Genomic DNA, 20,706 nt, shown 5'->3' on the forward strand with positions numbered 1-20,706 from the left:
CAAGGGATAGAGTCCTACAACTGTGGTCTGTTCATCTGAGGTCAAGGTGGCAGAGTTCTGGGTAGCTGGAGCTCTTTCCTTAGCAGGGGCATCTGTGTTGGCAGATGTTGAGACATGGCCTGCCTGATACAGGATTCTGCCTCACTATTTGGAAAGAAATCAGGGTTATCTTTATTCCACTGGCATTAGGGTTAAATAGTTAACAACTAACAGAGATGAAATCAGTAAATACAGTAACTGATACTAAGGAACAACTTTGTAAGCCAAAAGATATAAAAATTAAAAACTGAAAATATTTGCAAACATGTCAAAGAGTTGAAGTCCTTAATATGAAAGGAACTTGTAAGTCAATGAAGGATATAAAGAAAAATTGTTAGGAGGCATGAACAAGAAAATCATAGAAGATGACATGACATATAAGCAGCCAAATTTTTTTTTTTTTTTTGAGACAGAGTCTTGCTCTGTTGCCCAGGCTGTAGTTGAGTGCAGTGATGTAATCTCAGCTCACAGCAACCTCCACTTCCCGGATTCAAGCGATTCTTGTGCCTCAGCCTCCCAAGTGGCTGGGATTACAGACGTGTGCCAACACACCCAGCTAATTTTTGTATTTTTAGTAGAGATGGGGTTTTTCCGTGTTGGCCAGACTGGTCTTGAACTCCTGACCTCAGGTGATCCTCCCACCTCGGCCTTCCACAGTGCTGGGATTACAGGCATGAGCCACCATGCCTGGCAATAGGTAGCCAATTTTATAATTAAGTGTTTAATCTTATCAGCAATAGAAAAGAAATAAACATCATGTTAGGCAATAGATGCCAGATGCCATCAAATGAGCAAAATTAGATAAATTCTAAACTTTTAACTCAAAATTATTATTATTATTTTTTGAGACAGAATCTTGCTGTGTCCCCTAGGCTGGAGTGCAGTGGTGTGATCTCAGTTCACTGCAGCTTCCACTCCTGGTTCAAGCAATTCTCATGCCTCAGCCTCCCAAGAAGCTGGGATTACAGGCACGCACCACCACCCCCAGCTTATTTTTTGTGCATTTTTAGTGGAGGTGGGTTTTTGCCATGTTGGCCAGGCTGAACTCCTGGCCTCAAGCAGTCCACCTGCCTTGGCCTCCCAAAATGTTGGGGTTACAGGCGTGAGCCACTGCGCCTGGCTTTGCTTTAAATAAAATTTTTTTTTTAATTTGAAAAAGAAATTCATGTGCTTCTGGCAGAAATCTAACTTGGTATGTAACCTTTGTAGCAAACAATTTGGTATTATTTGAGAAGTTTACATTTTTAAGGTTTTAACCTATTAATTTAATTTCCAGGAATCTATCCAAAAGCTATTAATTAGAGAGGCAAATATTTGCATAATATTCATCATTTATCACAGTGTTTTTTTATGATGGGGAAAAACTTCAAATCACTTAAATGTTTTCTTTGAGGAAGTACTTCCTTAAGTGGAATATTATGCCACCATGAAGTTGTAATCTTGAAGAATATTTTAAAGGAGAAAATACTCATGAAATGTTAGAAAAATTATGTTAGAAATGTTAGAAAAAATTATTTAAAGAACTATAATGTCATGGGATCCTTGGGGTGTTGCTTTTGCACCTGGACACTTATGTGGCCAGTGGTGCTTTTGCCTGAGTTTTCCTTGGGTCCACTGGGCTTTTTCCACCCTCTTGGCTTGGTAAGCTGCGCTCGGCTTGCACTACCAGCCCAGATCCCATGCCTGCCAATGGCAAGCCAGGTGCGGAGCGGCAAGTGGTGTGTGAGTGAGCGTGGGGTCCAGCCACTGTGCACAGCCAGGTGTGCCAGCCGTGGCAGGGCAGGCAGCTCCAGGCACCAGTACAGACACTGGCTTGGTGCAAGGCTGTGGCTGGACCAGGCGTACCACAAGCAGCTTCCACTGCAGGCACTGGGGAATGCAGTAATGCCTGGAAACTTGGAGATGCCAGGAACTGCAGAGCCCCAAAGAAGGTGTCACAGCCCTGGCTTGGAGAGCCCCTAGGTATGGTGTCCCTGAAGGGCTGCAGCCCTTCCCTCCTTCTTGTTGCCCGCAACCTGGTGAGCGGGGGCATGTTTTGGTCCTGTTTGCGTTACAACTTTTTCAGCCCCAACATTTAGGGGTCCTGTGTCCAGGAAGAGTGAGGTACACGAGGTACGTGGATGACTGGAGGGTGAGCAAGGCAGAGAGCAGCTTCATTGAGCCCCAGAAGAGCTCTCAGGAGACCTGAAGTGGGTAGCTCCTTTCTGCAGGCAGGTCATCCGATGAGGAGACCGGAAGTGGGCAGCTCCCTCCCACAGCTGGTGGTCGGGACATCTATGAGTCTGGCTGAGTCTGGGATTTTTATGGGCTCAGAATGGAGGAAATGTGTACTGATTAGTTCGTGGGAGGCCACGGATGGCCTGGAGAAAGCACCCTAAGTTCTTACTGCAGCCCACAGACTCCACCCGGAACCTGCAACTTGGACCCCAGGCTTCAGGTCATCCCTGGCTTGAAGATGGGGTTTTACATGTGACCTGCCCCTTTGGGGGCAGGAACCTGTGTCTGCCTCCCTCCACTGCCCAGGCTGTTTGGGCCGAGAGGTGCCTGCAGGCCCACTTGGAGCTGCCCTTACCCCTGCTGGCCTCCTTCCCATGCTCATCAGCACCCAAAGTCCAGCAGAGGCTGAGGCGGCAGGGGGCTGGTGTGTCAGCACTCTCTGAGCCTGTGCACATCCGACCCGGTCGTGACGGTGCCTGGGCTTGGCCACAATTCGCTCTGCACCAGAGCAGTTGCTGGGAGCAGGGAGTGGGAGCAGGCACTTCTGAGCCTGCGGGGGATGAGGGGTCTTCCCGGGTCCCTGAGAGTGCAGGAATGCCCAGGTCTGGAGCCTCTGCTGGCTGCAACTGTGCCAGGAGCATGGAGCTCCCACCCGGCCAACTTGGTAGGGGGCAGCACTCCCGCTTGTTCTCTGCCCTGCTGGCTCCTTGGAGGGTGCAGCCCTGGCTGCGCCTCCCCCGATGCAATCAGACAGGCTGTGGCTGCCATCAATAATGCTTATTTATAGTGCTGCAGTTTGTTATGTATGCAAACAAACGCCCTGAAATGTAGCTGAAGAAGTTATCTCTGGGTGGTGGGATAGGTGATGTTTTTTTTCTTTGATTTTATAGTACGTGTTATTTAAAAATCACTGTCTTACTGATTAGTTCCATGTATAATTTCTGAAGGAGACACTGTAACAGAATGGTTTAGAGCAGGGGCTAAAAGGCAGACCTGGTTTTTGGTAGCAGCCTTGATCCGATCCATGGTATGACCTGACCATGTTTTACTTTTCTCAGCATTTGTCTCCTCATCTGTAAAGTGGGACTTCTTAAACTTAACTCAGAGTTGTCAAGATTAGAAATGATAATGCATTATAACAGCCTTAAAAAATAAATTTCTTCTTTTGCTTTAATTCTTGCAATAAAAACAGTATTGCACTGTCGCCTGGGCTGTGGCGTGATCTTGGATCACTGCAACCTCTACCTCCTGGGTTCAAGCCATTCTCCTGCCTCAGCCTCCTGAGTAGCTGGGACTACAGGCGCATGCCACCATGCCTGGCTAATTTTTGTAGAGATGAGGTTTCACCATGTGGGCTGGCTGGTCTCGAACTCCTGACCTCAGGCTATCCACCCTCCTCAGCCTCCCAAAGTGCTGGGATTACAGGCGTGAGCCATTGCATCCAGCCAAAGACAAGTCAGCTTTTTTTGCCTTCCGTTGAATGTATCATAACAAAGACATTCAAGATACAATAGTCAAAACTCAAATGAATTTGTGGGGCTAAACTATTAAGTGTATAATTACTTTGTGAGTTACAGATTAAGTGTAAGTTTCACTAAAATAAACTGCAAATGATAATAATGAAAATGTAATTTTAATTTTCTGCCAAGACACATATCGTTTTCATTCTTGCTAATCTTCACCTGTTGAACTACCAGAAATGTTACATTTATTACCATGTATATAACCTTTTGCAGTCTGGGTCACACAAGAGAATCAACCCTGTCCTTAGGCATCTGTTGCTTGTAATGAATTTGCTTCTCTCTTGTGTGTCTAGAATGGAACCAGCTTGTGTCATCTAATTTCTCATATGGAAGAAGTGAGAAAACTGTCACCCAAATCACTGTTCTGTGGTTTAGATGAGGAACACTGATTGAGATGCCTGGCACATAGAAGGCACTCAAACGGAAACAGTTCCTATTGTATTCGTCCTGGAAGTCATATAAAAGAGCAGTTGCTTTCCGGATTTCTTTGTTTGGTATAAGCATCTTTGGGAAAAGGTATTTTCCAGAGTGTGATCCAGTAAGTGGACAGCTCTGTGGCAATTTCTTAGGCCCTGTCTTTGGATCCGGAACTGGCTCTGTGCTGTAGGACCACAAGCAGCTCCTCCATTTGCCTTCTTGTAGTGTAATGGCCCCGTTCCTCCACTGTAGGGCGCCAAGGTACTGCTTCCTATCTGGGAAGATTTTCTGATTGTTACTGCTCTCCCCTTAACTATCAGAAGCCTTACTGTATCTGAAGCCTTATTCAGGCCTCACATTTAATACTTTGTCACAAACTGCTTTATGGTAATGTATTCCATTTGGATATTCATACTACTTTTTTGGGACATTGATTTTTTTTAATATGCTGCTAAAGATATTGTTTTAATATATTTTCTGGTGAATGTTTTCTCATCACTGCTTCCTATTTCCTTTTAGCTACTGATCTACTTCTTGCCTGGAATCCCATTTGTTTGGGGTTGGTAGAAGGTGTTATTGGAAAAATTCAACTTCATTCAGGTATGTTTCTGTAAACTCTTTAAACTTGTCAGATTTATTGTAGCATTTTTTGGTGTTTTCCTCTTTGAGATACGTGAGATTCTCTTACAGCTTTGATTCCTTTGTCTTAATTTTGGGTCTGCTCAAAGTGGGTGTATTTCCATATAAGTTTAATGAAATAAAAAAGAAAACTTTAGAAAAAAGGTGACATAATATTACACTTCTTCCTGTTACAAAACTTACTGAACACCTGCTGTGTGTCAGGAATCATGCTTGTTGGTAGAACACAGTAATGAGCAAAGACCGCCCTGTTTCTACCCTCATGGAGCTTACAGTTTAGGAGGAAAGACAGGTATCAAAGAGTAGTCACGGAAATAAACATATGATTATTTGATAATTGTGGAAGGTGCTATGAAGGAAAGATACAGCAAATGCATCGATCTCAGAGGAGAGTAGTAGGAATAAAGCTGGAGAGGCAAGCAGGTGGCAGACCATGACTGATTGGCTTTATGTCAGCTGTCTGTTCCTGATGCAGTCAGCTCTGCCAGAGGAGTATGGGTCTCTTAGCACACAGTGTGGTCCTGTCAGAGATCCCTGTCCAAGACAGGCAGATTGATGGGAAGTCCAGGTCACTCACCAGGCCCTCACTTGGAATGACAGGCACCTGTGTCCTGAGCTTAAAGGGAATTTTGTTGGTGGGAAAGTATAACAGGTATTATATAGGCAGGTCCCAAAAAGCTAATGGAAAGGGGCCAAATGAAATTTTATTTTTTCTTTTTTGGTGCCTTGCCCTTCAGGGAGCTTTTTAAAATTAGAGATGGGTTCTTGCTATGTTGCCCAGACTGGTCTCAAACTCCTGGCCTCCAGTGATCCTCCTGCCATGGGCTCCCAACGTCCTGGGATTACAGGCACGAGCCACCATGCCTGGCCTAAATGAAATATTTTAAGTACTACGTTTAAATAAATATTTTTCCTTTGGTATCAATTTTGATGAGTTATGAATTATAGGAGGCTTTGCCATTATTTCTGTGTAATTGCGAGTATATATCTCTATAGTGTGTCCTTTTTATTTAAAAATAATATTAAGCATTTGGGAGCTAGATTGATTTTTGTGTATCAGAAATAAGCACATATATCTGGAACAAGCTAATTTTCCTTTGCTAGATTCTTTGGTTGTTTTTAAATATGAGCCGGGCACAGTGACTCACACCTATAATCCCAGAACTTTGGGAGGCCGAAGCAGGCGGGTCATCCGAGGTCGGGAGTTCGAGACCGACCTGACCAACATGGAGAAACCCTGTCTCTACTAAAAGTACCAAAATTATGTGGGTGTGGCGACGCATGCCTGTAATCCCAGCTACTCAGGAGGCTGAGGCTGGAGAATCGCTTGAACCTGGGAGATGGTGGTTGCAGTAAGCCGTGATTGCGCCATTGCACTCCAGCCTGGACAACAAGAGTGAAACTCCATCTCAAAAAAAAAATAAGTAAATAAAAGAAAGGAAATATGACCAATGTGTTTGGAGCCATCTCTGTGCCTTTTCCCAAATGTTTCCTATTTCCTTCCCCTTAAAGGAACCTGCTATTTTGAATTTTGTATTTACTTGGTTTTCATTTTTCCTTTTATTATATATGTATTCCCACAGATGTTGCTAAGGGTTGTATTTTGGGGATTTTATATAAGTGATATTAAGTTGTTTTTGTTCTTTCACTTATTTTTATTTATATTTTTGAGATTTATTCATGCATGAAACTGTAGTTCCTTATTTTCACTATTTATGAATATATCATGATTTGTTCTTTTTTCCTCTCACTGGGTAATTGAGTTGTTTCTTTTTTTGTTTTGCTATTAGAACTAATACTGCTATGAGCATTGTTGTATATTCTGTATTTGGTAGGTTTTTTTAAAAAAATTCTTTCAACACAGAGAAGAAAAGCATTTAGTCATTGTGTAACCATGTAACCAAGTATTTTAATAACACTCTCCTACCTGTCCACATTTACATGCATATATTTTTAATTCATTTACATGCTGACAGGATAATTTCACATCTGGGTGTTCTGAGCTAAAATTCGTTTTCTGTTATTTAAATGACACGTTTGAGTTATTTTTCCTCATTTTCAGTCACATCTTAGCACAGTGAATAAATCACTGCAATCAGTTAGGAGACCTGAAGACAAGCTGTATTTATTTAACTTTGAGATACAGGAGAAGCTGCCTAACATCTATTTCATGTATCTCTTGTTATGTAACAAGCCAGTCCCAGAAGTTAATGGCTTAAAACAACAACAGTCTATAATTTCTCATGATTCTATGGGTTGACAGAGCAGCTCTGCTCTTCTCTGTTGTGTTGGCTGGGGTCATTCACGTAGCAACATTCACCGGGAGTTTGCCTGGGTGGCCTTAGTTCTCCTTCACCTGGCCCCTCTCTCCATGTCTCTCGTCTCACAGAGCCTCTCCTTGAGTCCTCCTCTCTCTCCTGGGTAACCTTTCAGGGTAGTGACTGGGTGCTGAGAAGACAGCTACCAGTGCTCAAGGGCCTGTATGTCTTAAGTTGTTACACAAGGTAAAAGAAACTGCTCTCTTCATTTTCACAGGATATTGTGAGTCCCAAATGAGCTAACTATCGTACCTGCAAGTGCTTAGTAAATTGTAAATCACTATTTTATCAAGGCTCTTTGGTTGCAAATACAAACCTATCAGCTTATGCAAAAACACACACTTTTTTATGAAGAACCCAAGGGACCAAAAACAAGACAGAAACGGATGTTGTACAGGATCCAGGATTACTTTATTGGGGCAACTGGTCTCTGACAACTGCCTCTCCTCCTATGTCTCTTTTATTCTCTCTTTTTGACTTTCTCTGTTTGTATGATGTAGGACAAAATTTCTGCCTTCAAAATGACACCCCTAGCCTCAAACCAACTGACAACTGATAGTCCCTGTAATGACTGGAAACTGACCAGCAATCAAAAAAGATTGAGTAGTGAGTCCACATTAGACTTCTAGGTAAGAGGCTTATTTGCCCATCTTGAGCCATGGGACTCCTGGCCAGGGTCACGTAGGTCGGACGTGCTCCAGAGTCCCAGTCCTCTAGGTGGAAGTCAGAGCAGGAGGGTTTGGACTTGGCAGACAGCTCAGAAGCTGTCTCCTACAACTGATGTGCAAAGGTAAGTTAGTTGATGGCTGATGAGTTTGTGATACAGTCAAAGTATGGTCAATAGGAAGCGGTGAAGGTATGGCCATCTGTGGTCAGCCCCCTTTATATGTACTGCTCCTCCTTTCCGTTCTTTGGTCCCAGAATAGGTGGTTGATAGGCAGTGAGAATACCTGTGATGTAGGATATTTTGAAAGAGGGAGAGGTGGAGAGTAGAGTGAACTGGAGAAAGTATGAAAAAGGAAAAAAGGGCAGGGAAATTCTCTTAATTTTTCATTCTCCTAATCCTTGGACCTTTTTTTTTTCCTTCTTCTTGTCACATCACTTGAAAGGTTTGGCTCTTAAGAAAGCGAGTGGGGAGGCAGCACAGGGAACTCTTTGCTGGGCCCCTGCTGCTTTTCCCTCCCTCCCAGCCCTCTCCATGTCACTCCACCCCCAGCCCCTTGCCTGTGAGCAACCATCTTACTCTCCTTATCTGTCCTCAGGGATGCCTCCTCCTCTCCTCTCCCTGCCCCCCATTAAAGCTCTTGCCCTGGGTCAGATTGGCTAGAAGGGAGGTATGTGCCTGCTGTGTGTGAGAAAGAATCGAGAAAATTACTCGAGGGGCATTTTCCCTGGGAACATCTTATCTTTGGAGGATAGGGGTTGAGGGGAATAAAATGTCTGTACTGAAACTCTCTCCTGTTTCCCTCCTACTTATTCTCCACATATTAATGCACAAATTTTTCTTCTTGCCTAGGGAGATGGGAACATAAATTTATTTGAACAGATGTCATTGACAGTCTTAAAGTGGCGTGGGTGAGCCATGCCGCTGTTCCTGACTGTCACTGAACTCTGAGCTCTGTGGAATGAAGCAAGTGCTCGTGACTTAGGAACCGTATTAGTTTGCTGCCATAGCAAAGTGCCACCAGCTGGGTGACTTAAACAATGGAATCGTATTTTCTCACAATTCTGGAACACAAGTCTGAAATCAAGGTGTTGGCTGTGTTGGTTCCTCCCGAGGCCTCTGTCCTGATCTTGTACATGGCCACTGTCCCCTTGTGTCTTCATGTGGTCTTCCCTCTGTAACTGTGTGTCTGTCTAAATTTCCTCATCTTGTAATGACACCAGTCATTTTGGATTAAGGCCCACTCAAACTCATTTTAACCTAATTACCCCTTTGAAGACCCTGTCTCTAAATATAATCACATTCTGAGGTCCTAGGAGTTAGGACTTCAGCATATGAATTTTAAGGGGACACAGTTTAGCCCATAACAGGAACATAATATCCACCAAAATGCTTCATTACAAAAGCATGTCAAAAAGAATTCCTTCTGGTCTGGTGTTGCTGTTTCCTGCTGCTTGACCTTATTTCAGTGTGATAGGCCAGTCCTTGAATATCATTGACTAGGAACCCACTCCAGACGTGGACTAATTCTGCAAGATCACACAATTGCCTTGAGTCAGGTGACCTCATCTAAGCCTCAGTTACCGTCTATAAGACAAAGCTGATTATAGTTCCTTGATACAGTTATTGCTAAGATTTAATAAAACTCACATAAAGTGAGTTCTTGGTAATAATATGCATTCAGCCAGACGTGGTGGCTCATGTCACGTGTAATTTCAGCACTTTGGGAGGCTGAGGTAGGCAGATCACAAGGTCAGGAGATCGAGGCCAGCCTGACCAACATGGTGAAACCCCGTATCTGCTACAAATACAAAAATTAGCCGGGTGTGATGGCACACACTTGGAATCCCAGCTACTCGGGAGGCTGAGGCTGGAGAATCGCTTGAACCCAGGAGGCAGAGGTTGCAGTGAGCCGGGATTGCGCCACTACACTCCAGTCTGGGTGACAGAGCGGGACTCTGTCTCAAGAAGAACAAAACAAAAAGACAAAACAAACCATTCAATATATGCTGATTACTATTTTTTTTTCCTCTTAAAGATCCTTATGGGTATCAGATATTCTACTCAAGAACCACTTACATTGTGGCTATACAATTTTGAACAAATTTTAAACATGGACTATTTTTCTAATGTTAATTTTTGCTGAAACTGTAATAAGAACAAGTCACAGGCCGGATGTGGTGACTCAGCCTGTAATCCTGGCACTTTGGGAGCCCAAGGCAGGTGGATCGCTTGGGGTCAGGAGTTCGAGACCAGCCTGGCCAACATGGTGAAACCCTGTCTCAACCCCGCCTGTAATCCCAGTTACCTGGGAGGTTGAGGCAGGAGAATCGTTTGAACCCAGGAGATGGATGTTGCAGTGAGCCAAGATCGCACCACTGCACTCCAGCCTGGGCTAGAGAGCAAGACTCTCTCTTAAAAAAAAAAAAAACAGAAAAACAAGAAACAACAAACAAAACAGAACAAGTCACTAAAAGATTACACGTGAAAATGTATAAAAAGTAATGTTTTGGTAATAACAGATTAGTAGCATTAGTGAAAGTTATTTTGTAATCCACATGTTTCTTTTAAAAATTATGATGGAAGAATTTCAAACTATTTTTGTTTGTGTTATCCTTTGTTGACAATTGCCTGCCCTTTTAGTAAGCTCTGCCAAAAAAAAGGTTCTGTGTACCCTAATGCCTAGAAAATATCTATTTAGAACCATTAGCCTGTTTTTCGGTTGCAAGACCTCTTCCTCAGACATTTGCAGGCAGGTGGACTTCAGCCAGGGTGTAATGTAGTCTGTCTTCCGACAACTCAAACATGTCTGACTTTGGTTTGACCAGTTGAGATTTATTTATTTATTTTATTTATTTATTTTTGAGACGGAGTCTCACTCTGTCGCCCAGGCTGGAGTGCAGTGGCGCGATCTCGGCTTACTGCAACCTCAGCCCCCCGGGTTCAAGCGATTCTCCTGCCTCAGCCTCCTGAGTAGCTGGGATTATAGGCACGTGTCACCATGCCTGGCTTATTTTTGTATTTTTAGTGGAGAGGGCGTTTCCGCATGTTGGCCAGACTGGTCTTGAACTCCTGACCTCAGGTGATCGACTTGCCTCGGCTTTCCAAAGTGCTGGGATTACAGGCATGAGCCATTGCACCCGGCCGAGATTTTCTAATATGAGGAACAGAAAGTAGGAGGGATGTGTAATGTATCAAATAGGTGAAAGAAAAGTGTGGATCTGTGAAAAATCAACATTAAAAAAATTCATTGTAGTATCCAGGAGGAAATAAAAATGGTAGTCAAGGCCGGGCGCGCAGTGGCTCACACCTGTAATCCTAGCACTTTGGGGGGCCGAGGCAGGCAGGTCACTTGAGGTCAGGAATTTGAGACCAGCCTGACCACACAGTGAAACCCCATCTCTACTAAAAATACGAAAATTAGCCGGGCACGGTGCCATGTGCCTGTAATCCCAGCCACTCGGGAGGCTGAGGCATGAGAATTGCTTGAACCTGGGAGGTGGATGCTGCAGTGAGCTGAGATCTCGCCACTGCACTCCAGCCTGGGTGACAGAGTGAGACTCCATCTCAAAAAAAAAAAAAGGATGGTAGTCAATTTCATATGACAATTGTAATTACATATTAATTTTTTCTTTTTCTTTTTTGTCTGTCTTCTCATGGAAATAAGCTCCAAGAAGACAGGCCATGTCTGTTCTGCTTACCTGCTGTGTCTCTCTGTGCTGGCCCACTGCAGGGCAATTCAGAAATATTCAGCGAGTACTTATGGATTTAACAAGTATCTACGGAGTACCTACTGTGCCCCATGGCCTGTACGCAGTGCTGGGGCTGCAGGTCGAAGCTTCTAGAAACCTAGACTCAGAATCTGAGTGATAGATGTTAATTACCAGTCACACAGTTTTACCATTACAAACGTAATCATCTGAAGACAAGTGTGGGGTGCTGTGGTGTGTATGACAGAAGAGCCCAACTGGATGGAGCTGGGGCTTTTGGATGGAAAGCATCTCATATGGGTGGAGCTGGTGCTCCTGGTTGGAAGGCATCTCATATGCGTGGAGCTGGTGCTCCTGGTTGGAAGGCATCTCATATGGGTGGAGCTGGGGTTCCAAGATGGAAAGCATCTCATATGGACAGGGCCAGGGGTGGGAGGGGAGGCACTGAGAGGAGAGGTGGTTCTTGGCAGAGTATGCAGCTGTGCAAAAGGCCCACATGATTGATGTGTTTCTTCTCTTCATTTTCTATGTAATGTCTGGGTATAGTCATATCTTCACACAGATATCCAGGCAAAGACTGCTTTAGGCTGGAGATTTAAAATAGATCACAAAAGCTCTTCAAGTTAAAATGTATTTTCAAGATTAAGAAGAGGATAAGCTCAATTAGGGTAAGAAGTAAAGATAAAAAGCAAAAAGATTCATTAGTAAAGGAATATATCCCACGATATATTCAGGACTAGATGAAGAGAAAATTGTCAGGAGTCTTGATTAATGTGGCAATAGAGACTCTTTGTTTAGTAATTAACTGAATTACTACTGATAGTACTGAACAATCCTAGACAAAAATTCACTCAAGTAGATCTCATTCATTAAAATAGTACTCGCCATCTGCTGTTCTTTCACTTTTGAAGTGGTGACGATCTCTCAATCATTAAGATGGTAAAGTGTATTATGCATATTATTTTAATACTGATTTTAGTCTTCTGCTGTCTATGGAGACTTTGCTATGGCACTAGTGACATGGAATTTTTATATATTTTAGTGGTGAATGAATGGAGTGTCACTAGCATTGTTTTAGTGCATGCCTTAAACGCCGTTGGAAACCTCACTCCTTAAGGACGTTGGAGAGAAACAAGAGGGTCTGACAGCGTCCCTGCAGAGCTTTCATCCTCTGCTGGAGGCCTGGGTCGTGGCACACAGCTTTTAGTTATTGCTTCTGTTGAGATGTGAGTTTGCCTGTGTGCAGCTCTATGTGGGAGAAGCAGGTTGTTTTACTGTCTACTGACAACTCACATAATTAAAAACATGTAGGTGTTGTAATGCTGGTTACCTGACTCTATACATGTATTGAAATCATGGACTCGTTTCCTTACAATGGATGACATTTATAATATGTAAATTATATATAAATATATCTTGAGGTACAATTTATATCTTGTAACATAATATTTCTATCAAAATATAAGTGATCTAAAATATAAATCAAATGTAGTCTTTTTTGGCTGCATGCAGTGGCTTACGCCTGTAACCCCAGCACTGTGGGAGGCTGAGGCACGTGGATCACCTGAGGTTGGGAGTTTGAGACCAGCCTGACCAACATTACTAGCCTCCCTAGTAGCTCGTAATCCAAGCTACTTGGGAGGCTGAGACAGGAGAATCCCTTGAACCCGGGAGGCAGAGGTTGCAGTGAGCCGAGATCATGCCATTGCACTCCAGCCTGGGCGACAAGAGCGAAACTCCATCTCAAAAACAAAACAAAACCAAATACAGTCTTTTTTGTTTTGTTTTTGTTTTCGAGACAGAGTCTCACTCTGTTACCCAGGCTGGAGTGCATGATCCAGTGGCATGATCATGGTTCACTGCAGCCTTGACCTAACTGGGCTCCAATGATCCTCCCATCTGTCTCTCAAGTAGCTGGGAATGCAGGCACATGCCACTGTGCCCAGATAATTGTTGTATTTTTTAATAGCGACAGGGTTTTGCCATGTTGCTCAGGCTGGTCTTGAACTCCTGGGCTCAAGCAATCTGCCTGCCTTGGCCTTTCAAAGTGCTGGGATTACAGGCATGAGCACTGTGCCCAGCCTCAGATACAGTCATTTAATATTCATTTTCTCAGAAGGATCTCAGAGTTACTGACTTTCAGAGGTAAGATTTACTTTTTTTTTTTTTTTTGAAACAGAGTCTTGCTCTTGTAGCCCAGGCTGGAGTGCAGTGGCACAATCTTGGCTCACTGCAACCTCTGCCTCCTTGGTTCAAGCGATTCTCGTGCCTCACCCTAAGGTGGCTAATTTTTGTATTTTTAGTAGAAACAGGGTTTCATCATGTTGGCCAGGCTGGTCTCGAACTCCTTGCCTCAAGTGATCTGCCTGCTTCGGCCTCCCAAAGTCCTGGGATTACAGGCCTGAGGCACCACGCCTGGCCTAGAAGTAAGATTTTCATCGGCCGCCAGATTCCTGGTTAACCCTTAGAAGATTCTTTTTTTTTTTTTTTTTTTTTTTTGAGACGGAGTCTGGCTCTGTCACCCAGGCTGGAGTGCGGTGGCCGGATCTCAGCTCACTGCAAGCTCCGCCTCCCGGGTTCACGCCATTCTCCTGCCTCAGCCTCCCGAGTAGCTGGGACTACAGGCGCCCGCCACCTCGCCCGGCTAGTTTTTTGTATTTTTTAGTAGAGACGGGGTTTCACCGTGTTAGCCAGGATGGGTTTCACCGTGTTAGCCAGGATGGTCTCGATCTTCTGACCTCGTGATCCGCCCGTCTCGGCCTCCCAAAGTGCTGGGATTACAGGCGTGAGCCACCGCGCCCGGCCGAAGATTCTTTAACTGTAATTTAGCTGACCCATTCTCTTAACAGACTTGAGTCTTAGACGCAGGCAGCTAAGTGGTGTGAGAGGATTACATTCTCCGGTATCTTCTCATTCATCTTGTTTTTGCTTCTCTCCTGTTCCTTTTCCTTTCCTCTCAGGTACCTAGATGCTGAGTGCTTCATCCTTCTCTCTTTGCTCCTCTCAGCTTGTCCCTACATTTTGTGCTTCAGAATTTCCCACCTCCCTTGTTCCTAGTCTTGAGCCCGTCTCCTTGGTGTGGATGGTTCCACCTCCATGGTAGAAGTGATGCTTGAACAAGTCACATGAACGTGACCCACAGTTCTGAGCTCCCCAGAGCGTAGTTACACAAGTACGCTTCTTGTTCTTGAGCATATCTCTAAGTGGCATGGCAGACTTTTATATTTTCAGGCAGAGAGATACTTGAGAGGCAGGCCGGCGTGCCTCATGTGCTATTCCACTGTCATTCCTTTTTCTAGTTATAAACCCATTTGTTTTTTTGTTTTTTTGTTTTTTTGAGACGGAGTCTCGCTCTGTAGCCCAGGCTGGAGTGCAGTGGTGGGATCTCAGCTCACTGCAAGCTCCGCCTCCCGGGTTCACGCCATTCTCCTGCCTCACCCTCCCGAGTAGCTGGGACTACAGGCGCCCGCCACCACGCCCAGCTGATTTTTTGTATTTTTAGTAGAGACGGGGTTTCACTGTGTTAGCCAGGATGGTCTCAATATCCTGACCTCGTGATCCGCCTGCCTCGGCCTCCCAAAGTGCTGGGATTACAGGCGTGAGCCACCACGCCCGGCCCATTTGTTGTTATACTCGTTTTCCTCAGTGATTTCAATAGCAGCGTTGTTAAAGGTTTGGTTTTTAGCCTCAGAAAGAGGGAAGGAAAGCTGGGTACAGTGGCGTGTGCCTGTAGTCCCAGCTACTTGGGAGGCTGAGGGTAAGAGGACTGCTTGAGGCCAGGAGCTCGAGGCTGCTGTGTGCTATGATCATGCCTGCGAATAGCCATGCGCTCCAGCCTGGGCAACCTAGTGAGACCCCGTCTCTTAAAAAATAAAACTAAGAGGCTGGGCGCGGTGGCTCATGCCTGTAATCCCTTCTCTTTGGGAGGCTGAGGCAGGCAGATCACGAGGTCAGGAGATCGAGACCATCCTGGCTAACACGGTGAAACCCTGTCTCTACTAAAAATACAAAAAAAAAAAAAAAAAAAAAAATTAGCTGGGCGTGGTGGCTGGCACCTGTAGTCCCAGTTACTTGGGAGGCTGAGGCAGGAGAATGGCATGAACCCAGGAGGTGGAGCTTGCAGTGAGCCAAGATTACACCACTGCACTCCAGCCTGGGCAATAGAGCAAGACTCCGTCTCAAAAAAAATAAATAAATAAAAATAAGAAAAGGAGGATTATTAAGGTAAAAATGACAGCGTGGGCCACCTATACAGGTGCTTTCTGTATTTATTTCCTTCTTTGTATTACTTTTTGGACTTTTTATCTTACTGAACATTTAAAAGTAATTCCATTCAAATTATTGTCAAGGCTAATTGTGTTTAAGAAAGGAGATTCTCGACAAATATGTTGAGTTCTCGCTTACTTAGGCTTGGCCGGTAACAACAATTGACAGCAAAAAATGAAGGTTATTTAATTGACTTGGATAGCAGGTTTGTTACAACCTGTGGGCCTGATTCCCTTTTGTGTACGGACCAATCACCTCCAACCTTGAAGCATTTTTATGTCACTTTTCAAAGCATTAATTTATCTTTATGATGATTAACTCGCATCATGAGTAAAAATCCTGATTGTCTTTAGTATGCTGGAGTTTAATGGGTAGGAAAGTATTAAAGGTTTCAATAAACATACAGGAAAACATTTTAGTATTTTAGGGGGATAAGCTGTAGTTATCTGGAAAATACATTTTTATATAGAAGATCATTTTGCCTAACAGTACTTAATACGTTAGGCTTTTCTAGTTTTCTAAGACTTTTCTATTTCTTATAGATACAAGAGTTTATATTTTTTATAGAGTATAATAGATTATTTCAAGATTATTTCATTTTATGGAAGATTTATTTAGGGATTTAACTACAGTCTTAAGCTTTACAGGCTAAGCAGAATATACATCTAATTGCACCATTTGGTACTTTTGAAATAGAGCGTATTAAAAAAGTCTCTTGCTCTAGATGCTCTCCCTGTGAGTCATTGTCAGTTTTCTATAAACCTAGACTTAGGAAACTTTAGTAAGGAACAGAACAACCAGTCAGGAAACATGGAATAGCTGCTATGTTTAGAAGATGAACAAATTAATAGTTAGCTCTTTAGTCACTGAGAGCATTAGAAGCCTAATGTGATGTACTTTTAGCTATTAGGTACCTGACGTTGAACAAGCCAGCACTGGCGTGGTGGTGGCATTACTTGTTCCATTTACTTGATGTATGTTGTTCCCTGAAATATAACCAGGGATATATGGTGCTCTACTTCCACTAGGGGGGATGAAACATTTCTCTTAATGTAGTTTTTTTTTTTTTTTTAAAGACATGGCTTTAAATATAAAACAGAAAAACTCACTAAACGTACTGTGAATTCATATTTTTAGTTGAAATTTAAATTCATGCATAAGTGTGCATAAAACCTACTTTATAGACTCACGTTCTATTCACTTGAAAGTGCTAAATAGGCAGTTAATAACTTATGTAGCAGGTATCAATGAAGTAGGTTTTATGTACATTTAGGACTCAATTTACATTCCTACCAAAGATTTGTAAATAAAATTGGAGCATAATTGGAGCATAATATGCCTTGGGATAAACTACCAAGATATTTTCCTAATTATTTCTCTTAGCATGTTAATATTATAGTTCAGTTGTCTTGGTATGAGGGGGAGGGATTGGTTCCAGGACTACCCACATATACCAAAATCCATGCATGCTCAAGTCCCGAAGTTGGCTCCGTCGAACTTCCATATATGAAAAGTTGACTCTGTTTATGTGGGTTTCTCATTCCACGAATGCTGTCTTCAATCTGCATTTGATTGGAAAAAATCTCCATGTAGGTGGACCCTTGCAGTTCAAACTTGTGTTATTCAAGGGTCAACTGTGTGTAATACTTGTCTCTTTGTCTGTTCTGGCTGCTATAACAGAATGTCATGGACTAGGTGGCTTATAAACAACAGAAATGTATTTCTGATGGCTCTGGAGGCTGGGCAGCCTAAAATCAAAGCCCCAGCAGATTTGATGTCTGGTGAGGGGCTGCCTTTTATTCATGGATGGCCTCTTCTCACTGAGTCCTCACATGGCAGGAGGCGTGAGGGAGCTCTCCTGGGTCTCATTTATAAGGGTACTAATCCCATTTGTGATGGTGGAGCCCTAATAACCTCATCATCTACCAAAAGCCCCACCTCCAAATACCATAACATGGGGGATTAGGATTTCAACATAGTCACGGTCCTCCCTATCTGTAGGTTCCACATCTGCAGATCAAAAATATTCAGGAAAAAAAACCCAATAAAAATAATATAACAACTATTTAAACAGCATTTATATTGTATTAGGTATTATAAGTAATCTAGAGATGATTTAAAGTATACAGGAGGATGTGCGCAGATATATGGAAGTATTGATGGATAAGGGACTTGAACATTTGAGGATTTTGGTATCTATAGGGGGTTCTAGAACCAATCTCCTGCAGATACTGAGGGGTGACTGTAAGAATTTGGGGGGACATAAAGATTTAGCTTATAACATTCTGCCCTGTCCCCCCAAATGTATGCTCTTCTCATATACAAAATACATTCATTATAATCCCAACATTCCCAAACTCTTAACTCATTCCAGCATCAACTCTTAAAGTAAAAAATCCAAAGTCTCGTTTAAATATCATCTAACTCAGATGTGGGTGACGCTCAGGGTATGATTCATTCTGAGGCAAATTGCTCTTCAGCTGCAAACCTGTGAAACCAAACAAGTTATGTACTTAGAAAATACAATGGTAGGACATACTTGGGCTAGATATTTCCATTTTCAAAAGAGAAATAGGAAAGAAGAAAGGGGCAATGGAGCCCTTGTAAGTCCAAACTATACGGCAAACTCCTTGAGATCTTAAGGCTCGAGAATAATCTTCACTGAGTCCTTGTTCTGCACTCCAGGCCCACTGTGGTAGAGGTTCTACCTTCCAGACCTGCTGAGGTGGGGGGCCTGCCTCCACAGCTCTACCCAGGAAGGGTTGTGCCCCTAGGGCCCTGCTGGTTGTTCCTATCCCCATGTCGTCTGGCAGAGACCATCTTGCCTGTTGAATAAGGCAGTCCCCGCCTACCCCTTTTGAAACCAAGGAAGCAGCCCTGATGATCTCTTAATCACCTTTGGGCTTGTTCTGCCCTTGTCTTGAAGAATAGTGCACATTCTCTGCCAAAAAGCTCTGTGGTTCTGGCCTGTAAAACCCAGGAAGACCGACAGCCATCCTTCATTCCTTCCCAGTTCATTCCCTTTCATCTCACACTGGCTGTTCTCCTGCTGAAGTGGCTTATCAAGTCCATGGTTCACACCCATATTGCTCTCCTTATCAGAGGGACTTGGGCACACCTGTAGTGTTTTCCCCTGAGCAGGCCTTTTTTAAAACTTCTGTAGTCTGGGTAGAACTTTTCAAATCTTTAAGTTCTACTTCATTTTTGCTTAGCAATTCTGTCTTTAAGTCATAGCTCTCTTTTCGCATTTTACTATAATCAGGCAGGAGGAGGCAAACTGCACCTTTAACATTTTGCTTAGAAATTGCTTCAGATAAATATCCAATTGCACTCTTAAGTCCTCCCTTCCGCAAAATACTAGAACATGCACACACTTCAACCAAGTTCTTTGCCACTTTATAACAAGGATCATCTCCATATTGTCCAGTAACACATTCCTTATTTTAATCTGAGACTTCATCAGAATGCTCTTTACTGTTCATGTTTTCTACTGACATTCTGCTCAGGATTTCTTAGGAATTCTCTGAGAAGATTGAGGCATTTTCTACAGCTCATCTCTCTTCTTTCTGAGTCCTCACCAGCATCACCTTTAAAGGTTCATGCAGGGCAGTGTAGGCTTTTTCTAATAGTATGCACCTCCAAACTCTTCCAGCCTCTACCCATTACCCAGTTCCAAAGCTGCTTCCACATCTTTAGATGTTTATTATAGCAGCACCCCTGCTGTTTGGTACCAAAATCTTTATTAGGGCTTTCCAGAACCAATAGTGTATATATGCGCACATGCATGCACACACTCATGTGCGCACACACACACACAGAGTTGACCCTTGGACGACACAAGTTTAAACTCTGTGGGTTCATGTATAATGTATTTTCTTTTGCCTCTGCAATGCCTGAGACCTCAAGACCAACCCCTTCTCTTCCTTCCTCTTCCTCAGCCTACTCAACATGAAGATAAGGATGAAGATCTTTGTAATGATCCACTTCCACTTAATGAGTAGTAAATACATTTTCTCTTCTTTATGGTTTTCTTTCTTTCTTTCTTTCTTTTTTTTTGAGACCGAGTTTCGTTCTTGTTGCCCAGGCTGGAATGCAATAGGGCGACCTCAGCTCACTGCAACCTCCGCCTCCCAGGTTCAAGCAATGCTCCTACCTCAGCCTCCCAAGTAGCTGGGATTGCAGGCATGCACCACCATGCCTGGCTAATTTTTTGTAGAGATGGAGTTTCACCTTGTTGGCCAGGTTGGTCTTGAACTCCTGACCTCAGCTGATCCGCCTGTCTTGGCCTTGCAAAGTGTTGTGATTACAGGTGTGAACCACCAAACCTGGCCCCTTGTGGTTTTTTTAATAGCATTTTCTTTTCTCTAGCTTACTTTATTCATATGTTCATTTTTTTTTGAGACAGAGTTTCTCTCTTGTCGCCCAGGCTATAGTACAGTGGCACGATCTCAGCTCACTGCAACCTCTGCCTCCTGGGTTCAGGTGATTCTCCTGCCTCAGCCTCCCAAGTAGCTGGGATTACAGGTGCCTGCCACCATGGGCCCAGCTAATCTTTTGTATTTTTCATAGAGATGGGGTTTCACCATGTTGGCCAGGCTGGTCTCGAACCCCTGACCTCAGGTGATCCACTTGCCTGGGCTTCCCAAAGTGCTGGGATTACAAGTGTGAGCCACCGTGCCCATCCTAGCTTACTTTATTGTAAGAATACAGTATATAATATAGCATACAAAGTATGTGTTAATCAACTATTTATGTTAGGCTTCTGATCAGTAGTAGACTTTTCATAGTTAAGTTTTGGGGTGTCAAAAGCTGTATGTGGATTTTGTTTTTGTTTTTGAGACAGGATCTTGCTCTGTTGCCTAGGCTGAAGTGAAATGGAGCGATCTCAGCTCACTACGGCCTCGACTGCCTAG

At 43.5% G+C, this 20,706-nt stretch overlaps 1 protein-coding gene across 4 annotated transcripts in view; it reads left to right on the forward strand.

The window, feature by feature from the left end:
• The window catches only part of INPP5F (inositol polyphosphate-5-phosphatase F), a 103,050-nt gene that overhangs the window by 21,984 nt on the left and 60,360 nt on the right, over positions 1-20,706 (forward strand). For all 4 annotated transcript variants that reach the window (XM_045361632.2, XM_065521488.1, XM_074002897.1 and 1 more), the window contains one exon: positions 4,716-4,796. In XM_045361632.2, the coding sequence (XP_045217567.2) occupies positions 4,716-4,796 (81 nt within the window). The remainder of the gene's footprint in view (positions 1-4,715; positions 4,797-20,706) is intronic.

The sequence above is a fragment of the Macaca fascicularis genome, chromosome 9 (genome assembly GCF_037993035.2).
Source record: "Macaca fascicularis isolate 582-1 chromosome 9, T2T-MFA8v1.1".
NCBI classification, from domain to species: Eukaryota; Metazoa; Chordata; class Mammalia; order Primates; family Cercopithecidae; genus Macaca; species Macaca fascicularis.